The 15,299-nt window shown below is 43.3% G+C and overlaps 1 protein-coding gene across 11 annotated transcripts in view; it reads left to right on the top strand.

Moving 5' to 3' along the window:
• Positions 1 to 15,299, top strand: part of WT1 (WT1 transcription factor) — a 97,147-nt gene that overhangs the window by 57,192 nt on the left and 24,656 nt on the right. For 8 of the 11 annotated variants that reach the window (XM_073904806.1, XM_025878788.2, XM_073904799.1 and 5 more), the window contains exons 4-5: positions 9,749 to 9,826; positions 10,860 to 10,910. In XM_073904806.1, the coding sequence (XP_073760907.1) occupies positions 9,749 to 9,826; positions 10,860 to 10,910 (129 nt within the window). The remainder of the gene's footprint in view (positions 1 to 9,748; positions 9,827 to 10,859; positions 10,911 to 15,299) is intronic. The other 3 variants (XM_025878789.2, XM_073904800.1, XM_073904803.1) reach the window with 1 other exon arrangement.

Consider the following 15,299-nt stretch of genomic DNA (forward strand, 5'->3'; position numbering starts at 1 on the left):
GTTTCCTCGTCTCCTGGCGCTCTTGTTTTTAATATAAACGAGGTTGGTTACTGTTAGAGCTAAAGAAGAGTGGCGCTTCGAGAAGTTATTTTTGTAAGGGCTCATTAAGGAGCCCTTAGGTTTCTCGGGACCAAAGATTAAACATGGAGTGCACTCCCACTCCGTTCTTCTCGCTTCTCAGACCCCTCCTCGCCCACTGGCTGCACGGGCCGGCCTTCTCTGGGAGTAATTCGAGGGCGCGTACGCTCGGACCACAGCCTCCTCCCCACCCAGGTGCTCCAGAGTCTTTGGCTGCGGCGGCGCTCGGTGGGCGTGGCTCCCAGCGCCGGGCCCCCCCGCGGGACCGGACCCGGACTGCCGGCCGATCGGCGGTCGGGTCGCAGCGGTGGCCCCCGGGGACACTGCTCCAGCCCGCGTCGGCCCTCCTTCCCGTTCCAGGGAGGCAGAAGACCAGCTTCTTTTCCTTCCAAGCTTTTTTTCCTGTCCCTTGTGTGTTCTCCCGGCTCTCGCTCCACCCTCAACCTTCTCTCCCCCAAATTTATTCTTCAACTTTGGGTGAACTTGGCCGGCATCCCGCTTCTCCGATAGGGTTGCCTAGTAACTGGTGCACACACCGGCGCGCGCGGGGCTGGAAGGTGGGGCGGGGGGAGGGAAGTGGCGGCTCTCGGCCTTTGAGGCGGGGGATTGGGCGAGCATTACCTCATATTCCGCCCCTAACCTCCACCCCGGTGCTGCGGGGATCCTGATACCGCCTGCCCCCAAACTCATCTCCATCCTCCCCCCTCCGCTCGAGGACCCGGGGCTGACGTCAAGGGAAGGAGGTAGTGAGGTAATGAAGGAAGGAAAAGCGCCTGCCCTGGAAGATTGGGTGGGGGCAATGGCCGCGCCTGGGGGACCTCCAGTCCCACAGGTGGAGGAGGGGAAGGAGTCTTCGCTCCCCAGCGGGCGGCGGCGCATCCCAAAGTCTCGGTGTGCTTATGAAATTGAGCCTGGGACTGGTCTGATTCTCCCTATCCGGGGGAAGTACAGGGTCGAGCCCCTTCGAGTTCTGTACGCCTGAGGCACACGGAGTTCGGAAGCCTTTCCCTCTGATGGGAAAATCCGGCATATCTAATTGGATCTTGGATTCGAGGTCACTCTCCTTCCCTTCCCTTCTCCCCTTCCCCTTCCTTCTCCCTTCCCCTTCCTTCCTTTCTTTCTTTGAGCGAGAAGGAACAAAGAAATGCATGAAGGTTGCAGAGAGAGAGAGAGAGAGGTAGAATGATCACACCTCCTCATCTTCCTTTTCTTTGTCACTAGCTAGAATCCAGTTCTGTTCTTTGGCACCTCAGTCCCAGTGCCCTGTCCCCAGCCCACAGTCTTTGGGCTTCCCCTTGGTGGGTCCCATCACTGGAATGGGTGCAGAACCCACAACCATTCTCTGTTGTGAACACTCCCACCCAGCAAAACTGGTGGCAGGACCATTGCCATTCTTGGGGAACTCTTCCTGCCATTGCCAGAATGCCATTGCTGTTATTGGAGTAGCCATTGGGGGTGTAGTTGGGATGGTTCCCCATGGGATGACTTTGGCCCACTCCTCCCTCTTTAGTCCTGATTGGAGCCTTACCCCAGGTAGAAAGGAACACCTTGACGCTGGAGTGGGTGCTGTTTAGATGTGCTGGGATATCTCCTTGGGGGTTGGGATCTGGGAGGCATTGGAGTCTAGTTCAAAACGGACACAGATACACACATTTCTTACTCTCCTCTCTCCCAAGCCTCAAGCCACACTAGGAAGGGGCCGTCAGAGGGGCTGAGCAGCCTAGAAAGAGGGGGTGGGGATAAAGTGATCACAGCCACTGGTTTAACAGCAGTTCTGAAACTGAGTCCCTGTGGTGGATTTTGCCCTAGGGCTGGATTTGTGGTTGCCACGGAAGTAGGAAAAGTCACTTGGATTGCATTTTATAGGTAAAATTCTCACATTTCTAATCCAGCTTCTGATTGTCCACTACATAAAGCAATTTTGTCATGTTCATCTTTTGGAAATATTTGCTTATCCCCTTCTTCTTTCTACATAATTGGAACTTTTTTTTTGCTTCTCAATTTTTATATTTGTCACAAAAATAGCGTTTTCTTCTGTTAGAGAAAATTTCTAAGCAATAACATCTAAGCAAGAATTTGTGACTCCTGTAGGAAAAGAGTTTGCTCCCTTGAAGTTTGTACTGTCTTTGAAATTCCACTCACCCTCAATTCATAACATTTCTAATCAGTTTTCAAAGGTCAGGTACTTCCCCTGCAGTAATGATGAATGAACAGGTATAGGGATGTTTTAAAATTGGTTCTATGCATTGACATTACTGCAGTTATGTCATTTCTTTCTTTCTTATTCATGAAAAAAGTTTGAAAGGGTATTGAAATGCTTTTATGAATGCAATGTTTGAAAAAGCATAAGAAACAAGACTAAATTTTAATCACTTAATGGCTTAACATTTGGGTTTTAGATATTCAGTGGTGCTTCTTTGGTCCCTGGCTCCATTCCCTTCTGTCTAAAATTGGGACCTCCTGGGAAAGACTTGCTTGTATTTATTTCGTTTGCCTTGTTACACTTGACCCCCTGGGGCAGCCTGCCCAGCCTCTTCCCTGCTGCCCTTCCAAAGCTTCTGTCTCTTCAATCTTGAATTTAGTCTTCCTAACCAGCATGAAATAAAGGTAATGGTACATATACTGATATTAAATAAGCAGTGCACAATGTGAATTTGCTTTGAGGAAATTCTCAAAATTCTCTCCTTGTTAGGAGAGAACTGTCCAGTGATTCTCTCTCCTCTCTCAGGTAACAGATCTGAGGAGTTACAGCTGTGCACATTTGTGTGTAGATATGAACAATAGTGAATAGAAAATGTCCCCAGTCAACTTATAGGAAGTGATAGGAGATGGTTTTCCCCATCCTCTCTGCCATCCTCCATTTTGAAGGTGGATAGAGTTTTGTCTAAAGGTCACTGAGGTTTCAGAAACCAGATTTCAGCTCCTAGGGGATCCAGTGATCATAGCTGGGTGAAACATGAGTAAACAATGAGGATTTATTGCATGCTGACTACGTGCTGGACACGGTGCTAAGTACTTCACTCAGTTCATTCATTTAATTCTTCTGATTACTTTGTGAAGTAGGTACTCCAATCTCCACTCTACTGAAGAGGAAATAGTTTCAGAGAGTCGAAATAACTTGCTTAAGTCACACAGCAAGTCAGAATCAAGACCAGGACTTGATCCTCAGTCTCTCTGACTTCAAAACCCATTTGTGCTCTGAATCATGAAGGGATTCCAGGCCCCTCAGCACACCCCCGCCTGGAATGTTCCCCTTATACAGTCTGTACCAGTACTGTTGCTGATAAATATGCAGAGCAAATGCTTATATAGACTTACTTCATCTGCACACCATTCTAGGCACTTTACAAGTATTGACTTCTTTAATCCACATGACTCTTGGAGGCAGGCAATAGATTATCATCTCCATTTTACAGAGGAGGCCCTGGGAGGTGACTTTGCCCAGTATGACCCAGGAAGGGACAGAGCTGGCGTTTGAGTTCAGGTCTTGAGGTTTCAGAATCCCTCTTACCCACTTCATCCTGCCCCCTCTCTTGATAAAGAAATGCCATTTTCTTTCCAAAGGTGACGTCTGTCTGGGGTCTCACTAGAGAAAGGTCTTTATTTCCCAGTTATGAAAGAAATCCCATTATCCATTAGTTTTATCCAAAACTTTCAAGAAAGCCCTTAATGGATTGGGGCAGTATTCTTCCTGGTGAGTATTGTCAGAAGCAACTTGAGCTTTCTCCTGAAGCCCTCACTCACAAAACAGCTGTCTGTCCTTCAGACTTCAGACTCCTCTAGCTTTGCCTTAACCACTGGGTGTGAACTACTGGGGGTAGAGTCCAGACACCTGAAGACTTTTCTCCCATCCGTCCAGACCCAGGAAGAACGACTGCTTCTGGGGCCACCATGATTGTGCTCAGAGGCAAGGTTCCAGGGAGGTTGGACCTCCCGCTCTCCTGAGGGGAGAGAGTAGTAAATCCACTCTCACTAGGCACAGATTTGTCCTGATTTCTACCTAGAACAGGCAGCTAGCGGTGTCTTCCCTGCTCACTTCCTTTGAATCTTTTTTCACAAAGCCCTTTGCCTTCTCTTCTTGCGGACCTCCTCGGAGCCCCCATCCCTGACTCTGCCCAGTTCATGCGTTGATATTCACAGCTACTTTGAAAAGTTCTGTGCCCTGTGTTTAAAAAATATGCCCCACACGTTATTATTATTTTTTTTAGGTATTGTAGTCCTTTCCTTTTCTTCTTAGGCTCTTTTATTAGGTTTGTGCATCCTTCTTTAGCAAATGTGCTACCAATTTAAACGAGTCTACTTCCTTTCTCCCCCTAGTAGGTAAAACTGCTCCACCTTGGGAAGCAGTAACTGCTGATTCAAATATTCTTAATTGAATGTTGATGATTCACAAATGATGCGGTTGACAGTGGAGGCTTTTTGGTTGACAGTGGAGGTTTTTCATATGAAAGAGACTTCCATAGCAGCCCTAGAGTTTCTGGGGAATCCAGGTCAGTGGGAAGTACATTATCTACCATTGAGGTTGGCCTTCCACTTAGACATGAATCAGAGGAACAGCTCATGCCCAAGGAAATAAAATGACAATTGAGAATGCCTTTTTCCACTTGTGTATCTACGTACACTTTACATGGTGTAAAGTTTCCCTTAAGACAATACTGGTATTTGTTTCCCACATCGGGAGGCACAAAGGCAGAAAGTCTGAAGTGGTTTCCAGGGGTGGACAGTGTTATCACAACCAAAGGCTTGAAATGGACTTGTCTCCAGGGAGGGGGAAAAATCTAGTTTCAAATATTCCTGCAACTTTTGTGCTGACCAAGTGTTTATTAATAGAAGTTGAATCCCCAGTGGGGTTTTCTTTGGTTAACTGGTGAGCTTGAGAGAAATAACAATACCAAGAGATTGACTGTAAAATAATTATTCACCATGGCCTGCTGGGCAGAAATTTCTCAACAGGCAGCCTCCATGGCGCCTTGGAGGGAAGAACGCAGGAAAAGGTCTGGCTGCAGCCTCGGTGCCTGAGCCCTGGTTATCAGGTGGGGGGGAACCCACAGAGGCCTCTCTGTTGGTGTGGGGCAGAGCTGTTGAAGCAAAAGTTGGCCATCATGAATTCTGATCACAGGTGCCAGCTCTATCTGCATTTTTCTTGGTCGGCATTTTCTTTTCTCATTCTTTCTTTTTTTTTCCTTCGATCTCATGGGGGAAACTCTTGACGTCCACCAAAGTGCTCCTTTGCCAGCCAACCACTATCTGGCAGAGGTAACCCCAACCTCAACCAGATTCAACAGCTCTGTGCCGGTGGTGACATGAACTTTTCTACCTTGTTCTGCTGAATATAGTAAACATACTCAAAGATGAAAATGTACTTGAATTACACATGCATTTGAAGAGTGGGGGAGTCCCAGCCCAGATAATAGCTGAGGGCTTTTTTCCCCCCTCCTTTATTTTTGTGTGGAGGTCAAGAACTCAGTAATACTGCAGTCCAGGCCAAAACAAACTCTATATGATCTACTACCAATTTCCTTTTAAGTTCCTCTTTTTGCTAGGACTGACTTCCTTTTATTTTACTCCAACTTGCATTAATCCCAGTTATAGAAGTTTCTTTCCTCTCTCCCTTGCTTCCAACTTCAAACATTTCTTACATAGGAAACAAGGGGCCTTAAAAAAAAAATCTAACTTAAAAAATAGAAAGGATACCATGACTTTTGGAATATATTTTGGCAGCCTGCGATTTCAGAGTTCACTTCCGAACAGACGGAGTTAGACGGGGAGCTGAAATGCCTACGTGACCACTGTGGTTTGCTTTGAGCCAAACCACCTGCTTATCTGATCTCCTCTGGGAATGAAATGGTCGACACCTACAGTGCTTACTTAATAATTAGATGCTTTATTTGTCAGAGGCCATATATTCCTGGACCAGTGCTGCCTCTTTTTGTGGGTTTTTGTGATGAAAGCTGGGTGTTGACCGATTGCCCAAAGCGATCAGAGCTGGAGCATGCTCGGGCCCAGTATTTTTAGCTCGGGTTCACATTCTGTCTCCTCCCCGACAGCAGTTGCTGTCATGCTGTCACTGACTTCCAGTGAAGAGGTTGTGCCAGCCAAGCTGACTGACCGGGCCCCCGAAGAACCCCAGCCAGCAGAAGGCAGGATGTAGTTAAAATGGTGCGCCGATCCTATCACGGGACTCAGGAAACCTCTTCGTAGCTTGGAGATTTTCCAAAAGTCCGTCTTCCCTATCACCCTTCCCATCTTCTCTCCCCTCACGAGGATTTGCAAGCTGAGCTATCAGGACCCTAAAACAAGAAGTGGAGCTCCTCCTGCGATCTTGGCATACTATTCTTAGCTGGAAAGGATGTGTCAGGCATCTTGCATCTTAGAACTTTCTGGAGACAGAGAAGGTCACCTTGCTTCCTGGAGCGTGTTCTCTTCCACCTCCAGACTTGTCTGTATTATTGTTACGTTATGACTACTGTTCTTTAAGTGGTAGAGGATGAGCTGGGAGGCCAAATGATGCCAGGATGCCTTCAGAGGGGTGCGGCAGGTGGGGTGGGGGCATCAGGCAAGCCGGCGCCAAGCACTTCTCTGAGCCCTAGTCATCCTCTGATAAATGGGGATCATTACTATACCTGCCTCGCAAAGTTGTGGGGCATAGTGAGGATGCGTGAAAAGTACTGTGCAAAATTTGATTAGAAAAAATTAAAATGTATTATCTGATATATATCTAAAATGTATTATCTGATATTGTATTATCAAAGAGCTACTTTTAGGGCTTTACAACAACCCTGTAAAGTTAGACCAATTGAGATTAAGATTTCCATTTGGCAGGGGCGCCTGGGTGGCTCAGTCGTTAAGCATCTGCCTTCAGCTCAGGTCATGATCTCAGGGTCCTGGGATCGAGCCCCGCATCGGGCTCCCTGCTCAGCGGGAAGCCTGCTTCTCCCTTTCCCTCTCCCCCTGCTTGTGTTCCCTCTCTCGCTGTGTCTCTCTCTGTCAAATAAATAAATAAAATCTTAAAAAAAAAAAGATTTCCATTTGGCAGATGAGAAAACTGAGGTACAGAGAACTGAACTGATTGGCTCAAGGTCCTAAAACTTATAGAGTAGTACTATCCAATAAAACCAATGCAAGCCTATATATATATAGTTCGGAATTTGTTAGTAGCTGCATTAAAAAAAATAAGACCGTGAAATTAATTTTTAAAATATTCTATTTTTAAATAGTCAAAATTTTGGGGTGCCTAGGTGGCTCAGTCGGTTAAGCATCTGACTTTGGCTCAGGTCATGATCTCAGGGTCCTGGCATCAAAACCCATGTTCATCTCTGTGCTCAGTGGGGAGTCTGCTTCTCTGCCCCTCCCCCAGCTCATCCTCTCTCTTTCTGTCAAATAAATACATAAAATCTTTTAAAAAATAGTCAAAATCTTATTTCAGTGTATGGCACTAGCCATATTTCAAGTGCTCAATAACTGTGTCTGAGCAGTAGCTCTCATACTGTGCAGTATAGAATATTTGTTAAGAACACACTAGGAAGACACACGTATGTAAGACATAGACAGTATATTTGAGAAAGTTTGCTTCCTGGGGGCTGAGAAAATGGCCTTAAAAATATTTTTTCTTTGGGGTGCTTCCTTATAGAGACCCTTAGGAATCTACTGGACTATTCTTTAAGTCTGTGAGAAAATTCCTGAATCATAAAGTTAGATATTTGGCACTCACTAACCCATGTGCACAAGCTTCTGTCCCTCATCTTGCTTCTCATTGACCCTGTTGAAAATTATGATCTTAGTCTTATGCAAGGACGAAATCATTTCAGAAAGATCCCACATCTCAATAGGGCCTAGGAAAATTGTCAACCGGAGCTGAGTGATTTTAGTTGGTGAACAATTTTTTAAAAATCAGTGACAAAAATACAGAGCTGCCTGGGGAATACAATGCCTGTTGGCTGAGATTAATGGCAAGATTAATAAATGGATTGCTTGATGAAAAGGCGCGAGAGAACAAAAACCAGTAGAGATTGTGGAGGAGGCTGCTTATTAATGAGCTGTCAGCCCAAAGAAAGTTCAAGAAACTCTTCTGTGTTAAATGCAGCAGGGCTGGCACTTCTAATAAAAATTGGGGGTCCTTCAGAAATTAATTACATCGGCCTTACAGCAAGAATTTGTGGAATTGCGAAACGTAGTGGCACAGACCAGCACGGGCCGCTAGTGCAAATAGAGAAGCTGCAGGAGAAACTAATCATTTTTTTTCATTGATATGTAGGATATTGTAGTAGCATAATAGCCAGTCAGATCTGAGGATGAATGATGGGGTCCAGATACACACTGACTAATGAAAGGACACCATACTTTGAGCTTGAAGTCACTTCACATTTCATACGTAAAATTCCCTCCTGGAATCTGATTTTCCCCTTATCCTGTGTGCCCGCCACGAAGGAGTTCCAAATCATTTTCAGAGTGATTATACGAATGGCAGAGGCACTCTGCCATGATTTATCAAGCTATGCCTAGAGGGAGCACAGCATCCATTTATCCCGAGTTGCCGTGATTTCCTTGACCTCTCCACAAGTTCCCAGTTTGGCTGGCCTGACAAAACCTTCTCTTAATTAAAATTGGGTGTTGCCTCTGCCCGAGGAAGCAATCTGAAGGCATGCCACCACAAGATGGAGATTTCTAGGTTTGGGGTCTGATACCACACGTTAGACACTGAAAGATACTCTCTTTCTCTGCTTCCATGAAGGCAGAGGAAAGGTATTCCTCCGTAATGTGTTTAGACCAAGGGTTCGAAGACAGCCCATTCATCTCTTGGGTCTCAAATTTCATAATTAACCATTTCAGTTCAAGACTGAATGTCTTCCCCATAGAGCTTGGTAATTAAGGAGTTTTCTGCTAATTGATTTATGTGCTGCTTTTCTAGGAATGAGATAAATATGTGGAGAGGAGAGAACAACTTTTGGTTGGTTTACATGTAGTGTACTTTCTCCTTTGGGGTCTTAATGTAAATGATCATCCATTATTTTTCCTTCTTAGAGCTTGATAGAACTGGGGCTGGGGCTTTTTTTTTTTTTTTTTTTAAACTACATTCAACTTGTACCAGGATTATACAATTTCTAAAGAGGAATTCCTTCAGTTGTGCATAGACTTTACCATCCACTCTCTTTTGCTTGTCACATCCTTGAGTATTAGACCATCCACCACCCATCACTCTTTGACTTTTCAGACCCTCATAATCTACATGATACATGTCCTTTTGATTAAAACAACTTAATGGCCTTTTCACGAATAATTAATCTGCCATCTTTCTACTTTCAGCTCCAGGCTTTTAACTTTAATGTTGAGTTACCCAACCTGTGTTGCCTTTCAAGGGTTCCACTCCCTTTAGCCTCTTCCCCTGAAAGGTTTAATACCTTTTCAGAAACTTCAGTGTTTGCTATACTAAGGTTTTTTAAAGGCTTCCAGATTACTCTCACGTCCTTCCTGCTCTGTGTGAAGTGAATAACTAACTGTGCAGGAATCAGTGGGATGAAATGAAAATCATTTCAGACTCAATATTCTGTCATTTTGGAAAACACGGAGGCTTTCGCTGCAAAGAAAAGGTAAAACGCCATTGCTTTTTGAAGAAATGATTGTAGATTTCTTTGTAGTTATGTGTTTCTAATTCTGGATGTTTTTCTAACAGTGACAATTTATACCAAATGACCTCCCAGCTTGAATGCATGACCTGGAATCAGATGAACTTAGGAGCCACTTTAAAGGGGTAAGGTTTTCTCTGTTCCATTGCCCTTCAACAAAAACATACACCTGTTTGAACCATTTTAAAGGCGCTTATAACTCACGAAGAAAATGCAGTTTTAGAAAAATAGTCATGGCTCTCTGTAGATTTAAGCTGCTTTCCTCCCTCCCCCAGTTGGTGGGTTGCGTTCAGTATTAAATTTTCAGGAATATAAATAGGGGATTTTTGTGTGTGTCCGCAACAAGGGAGTTGAGACTATTGAGAAAAAGTAATCTGGCCTTTACTTATTGAGTGTTTCAGAGTTCTTCAAAATTGTGTTAGTTCAACCTCATTTAATGTTCGTTTTGCTACTGACATCACAGATGTTAACTATTACATTATCTTGTCGAGAAATACTTTTCAGTTTATAATGCCCAGGATCCAAATTCGTATTTGAGTGCTGATGATTGGGACACTTTTGAGTCAGATGTGCTCAGACCTGATTGTACCAACGGGTTTTCTTCATGCTCTGTAGACAGCCACGATGAGGAGAACACACAACATAGGCAGTGGAGATTCTTTGCGCCTGGAAATTTTAAAAGGCAAGCAGGTGGGACTTGCTTTCAACCGTACAAGAACTCACTGTTTGCTTCCTCAAGTCTGAGTCAGTGGGCGTTAGGATATGACTCCAGTGACATCCCCGTAATGTAGCAGGTGCTTTTCTCAGTCCCCTCACTTACTTTTCCTAACAACACTGTAAGGCTTAGGTATGGTTACCCTGTTTTCCAAATAAGCAAATCAAGCTCAGAAAGTTAAGTAACTTCCCAAGTTCACATCATATTACGTGGTAGAGGTGGGATTCCAAGCCTGAATCTAGTTCCAAAGCAGAGGCTCTTTCCAGCCTCCCTATGGTGCCTTCCACCCAGCGGCACTGGAGACTTAAGTCCAACACTCTGGACGAGACAACTAGCTTCACATCTCTGTGTGTTAGTGGCTTCTCATTGGATTCTGGGATCTGGGAGCTTGCGAGAGCCACGCATGCTCCATTCCCCATTCCCCACCTCTTCTTCTCTTCTAGAGTTGCTGCTGGGAGCTCCAGCTCAGTGAAATGGACAGAAGGGCAGAGCAAGTGAGTGGACAATACCATGATGGCAAAGCCAATGATGTAGGCCTTGTTGACGCCTGGGGCGATGCAGGAGTTAGCATTGACAGTGGGTAATCAGGGTAGCAGTTGGTGCAATGGGATGGGAAGGATCTCTCTCTCCCTCTCTCTCTCTCTCTCTCTCTCTCTCTCCCTCTCTCCCTCTTATTTGTTGTAGACATATTGTGGGCAAAAATGGAGGTGGTGGCATTTCTCATCAACATACTCCTAGAAAACAGCTTTTACAACGATGCACTAGGAGTTCTGCTCATTTCCTCTGGAATGTTTTACCAAACACTAAATTTGTGGTATTATACATCTTCCTGTTAGATCAGTCAAATCTTTCAGGCATATATAACTTGCTTTTTCTCTATTTGCTTTTAAATCTCTCAGGGAGAACTTAATTTTTACCTCAAGTCTGTAGACAGAATTCTTAGAAAAACTTTTTTTTTTTTGTTTTTGTTCTCAAACATCTGTGCCTTCCCCAGCCCTATAGGCTGCACCCTGGGACACTTCTGTAGCCGTTTCTTTTGACTTTATTTTTTCTGCATGAACACCAGAATTGGTCTCCTTCTTTTCATCCTTCTTTCTTTTGTTGGCTCAGTCCTGGCTTTTGTATCATCCTTCAGTGATCAGCAGAGTTGTTTTTCAATCTTCCAGGACTTACTGTTAGATCCTTCTTTCCACCCCCAGCCCCCATTTTTTCTGCTATTTTATCCAAATCTCAACTTCTTCTCTTTAGACCCAAAAAAAGCCTGTTGATTTGAATTTTTTCTCTCCACACTTGCGTCCAAAGGACTGCTGACAATTTCAGCATTTTGTCTTTCTACTTACTCTCAACTTGTCCGATGTTTCTTGGCTTCTTGCTTTTACCCTTTCTTTCTGGATCCCTTCCTTTTCTTCTCTCTCTTCTCAGAATTCAGACATTGTCTCCACATTAAATGCCAAGAGCAGATATAACTTGATTGTGAAGTGAGTAGTATGTTTCAATTTTTAAAATTTCTTCATGCTGGAGTACAAGGTTTGTTTGCTTAATTACAAAAATTACAGATAGGGCATCTTGGCATGTGTTTGATTCTGGGTCTTTCCATAGTTGAGATAATTTTGATACCTTTTAAGGTCTTTAGATACATGATATTAGTCACTTGCTGAGAAATCAGAAGTTATATTGTGAAGATAAAGCACAAAATGTGAATAGTTTGTTTTGTTCAATCCACCTTAAGGAAGAAAGAAACTAGAAGAGTTTTTATTAGTCTGATGCTTACATTTTGGAAAAGGATTTCTGAAACCAAACTGTATTTTTTGAATACTATTTTTATTCAGAAAGCTGAGTGAAAAGGATAAAATGTCTCCAATAGGTAGTCCTACAGAAGAGCAACTCTTTGGAGAACGAGGTTGTGATTGTATAATTTACTAACATCTTCTCTCATGCTGCAGATTTATCCCTTTAGAATCTATTGTAAGTCAACTAATGTCTGCTTCCATTTATGATTTGACAATTTATCTAAGGGTGGATGCTAACATTATTGGGCCCCATGTAAGGGGCTTTATGTATGTTTTCTCCTTTGACCTCATGACAGTCCTAGGATACTAGGGTATGTCCACCTTTCAGATGAGGAGGGTGGAGAGACTAAGCCACCTAATCCAAGTTCACATAGCATTGTGAACTTTATTTTTAATTTATTTATTTTTAAAGATTTTATTTATTCATTTGACAGAGAGAGAGCGAGCACGTGAGTGTATAAGCAGGGGGAGCAGCAGAGGGAGAGGGAGAAGCAGGCTCTTCACTGAGCCAGTGTGAACTATAAAATGCTTGTTGTGATGTGGAGATTGACATTACAACACACTGATGTGTCATGACCCACAGTCTGCCTCTCTTATGGCTCTTAAAAATGGCTAATCCTTAGCTCTTTCCTCCAAGCTCCTGAACTTCTGAGAACTGAATTCAGTTGAATCTGTTATTCCAGTAGAAAATTGGGCTTTTCTCCAGGGGAGACACAATCTGGGTAGGCGTCATCCTTCTCTCTGATGCCATATTCACTTCCTTTTGTCATGGTATGAAAACGCTGTTAATATGGAAAATATATTTGAGTAAAAATATTCCATGAAGAAAGATAGCTTTTTTTTTTTTAACTTAAATCCATAGCTAGTATCTTGACACTTTGAAGTCAATGGTAAGAAGAATCATGGTGACCCAGTAGATATAGAACAGAAAAACTGGAGGTTTGCCTCATGTTTTGGAGAAAAAAGATAATTTCCATATCATTCATAAAAATGAGACATTATCCCAATTTTTTTTATTAAAAAGATCATGAACTTCAGATAAACCCCCATTAAATATTTGTTCATGTCTTTTTTCCTCGAATATTTTACTTAAAAAAGGATCAGGTTTTTTCTTTGTGTCCTAAGCAAGTCCTTGGAGACATCTTTCATTAGATGTCAGAGAGCGGTGTTATTACAATGGGTGGGGATGGGATTTTTAGGGAGAGCATGGGCAAGATGAGATGAAAACATGATATAATGGGGAGGAGGAGATACTTTAGCCCCTGATTTACTCCTCTCTCCTCCTCTATTCATTTTCTGATCTCTGTGTGCCCATTGGGATCAGAACTACTTTTATGACCTCAAATGGGAGAGTATTATATTTCAGTTTAATTCAGAGAAGGTACTTTATGAACCCACTTTCTTAACTCTGACTCTTTTCATCACTCACAAATGAAACTAAATTTTTTAAGTGGGTCACTGGGAGAGAAAATTGCCAGGGATTCCTTCTAAGCATTAGTCCACCTTTATGAATAATTCTGTTTATGGTGCGTTTGCATTCGTTGCCTGATTTTTACTTCTCTAAAAGCCTTTCCCGTGTGTTCTTAACGGCCACTGATTTACTAAAGCTGCTCACAAGCCACAGCTACTCTGTTAGTCTCTGTTTTGTCTCTTCTGAAGAAAATATCCTGCAAAATGGAGTAACACATCAACCTTGACTGTGGTCCAAGTTATTAAAACAAGGAAGAAGTTATTCTCTGGGGAGTTGGGCAGGGGGAGTGGGAAATCGAATACAATAGAAATGTTAAAGGAGTGCTGAGCAGAATGAATGTCCCTTTGCTGGTCCAAGAAGTTCACAGACTGTTGGGAACACACAGTATTTGACCTGTGGATGGTTGAAGGGAAAAACGAAAGACTCACGATGACTGATGTATGGTGAAAACAAAGACATGCGTTTTGGTAGGGCCAAGGCTGTCGAATCTGGAGAAAATCCCTGCTAGACATGGTCTCATCCCTGAGAACCTGTGCCAAAAGAGATAACTGTCTTCTCTGGCTGGGAGTTCCGATACACAGCCCAGCACCTTCCCATTCCAGCTCATAAACATAAGGTATTCATCCAAAAGATTTACTTCTTGAAAATAGATAGCCTGCTTTTAAGTGGCTCCTGGAGCTTGGGATGCAGAGCAAAGGTGGAGAGAAATAGTTCTGTGAATATCAGCATTCCTGAGTGAAATTCTCCAGCTCCCCCCCCAGCAAATTTTGTTAATTTCTCTTTTTAAAAATGGTTACCTTTATGCCAGGAAAGTGGTTCTTTGTCTTCCCTTGGATTCCACTTGGATCTGTTAGCCATACTGCCAAGACAAACACGGGACTCCTGGGTTGGCAGGGTGGGGATAGAGACTGATTTTGAGTTGTGTCTCCTGTTCCTCACACCTGGATTGGACTTAATTTCTTTGCCCTCAATTCTCACTTCCACGCTACTTGTTTCAACTCTCCTTGGCTGTTCACCTTTCTCTTTGGGCATGTATTCAACTAATATATGTAACTTTTTAAGTTATTTAAGTAATGCATATACATTATAGAATACCTAGAAAATACAACTATACAGGGAAGGAAATTGCCCCCTCCCCCAGTAGTTCAGACGAAATTACTGTTAATATTATGTTGCATGCACTTAGACTTTTTTCTTTTTTGGGGTGGGGCATGGTGAGGGACAGAGGGAGAGAGAGAATCCAAAGCAGGCTCCACACCAGCACCCAAAGCAGGGCTCCGTCTCACAACCCTGATATCAGGACCTGAGCCAAAATCAGGAGTTGGACACTTAACCAGCTGAGTCACCCAGGGGCCCCTAGACCTTTTTCTATGCATACATACACATTTGTGTCCTTTTCTTTTCTATAGCAAATGATTGGGCTTCAACTTCTGTAAGCCATTGCCAAGTTCTGTATTTCAACTATCAAGAGAGTGTTTTGAAAATATTAACTTGTTAAAAACTATTTCATTTAAAAAACTACATTGGGCTTTATAGACATCATCTCCACACTATGTCTCTATTTTTAAGCAAGGAATCATTTTCATCTTGTAAAGGTGAGGGGAAATGACAGGTTTGTTCAG

Source organism: Callorhinus ursinus, unplaced genomic scaffold, assembly GCF_003265705.2.
Source record: "Callorhinus ursinus isolate GAN/ISIS: 27379988/994484 unplaced genomic scaffold, GSC_fseal_2.0 scaffold21, whole genome shotgun sequence".
Taxonomy (NCBI): domain Eukaryota; kingdom Metazoa; phylum Chordata; class Mammalia; order Carnivora; family Otariidae; genus Callorhinus; species Callorhinus ursinus.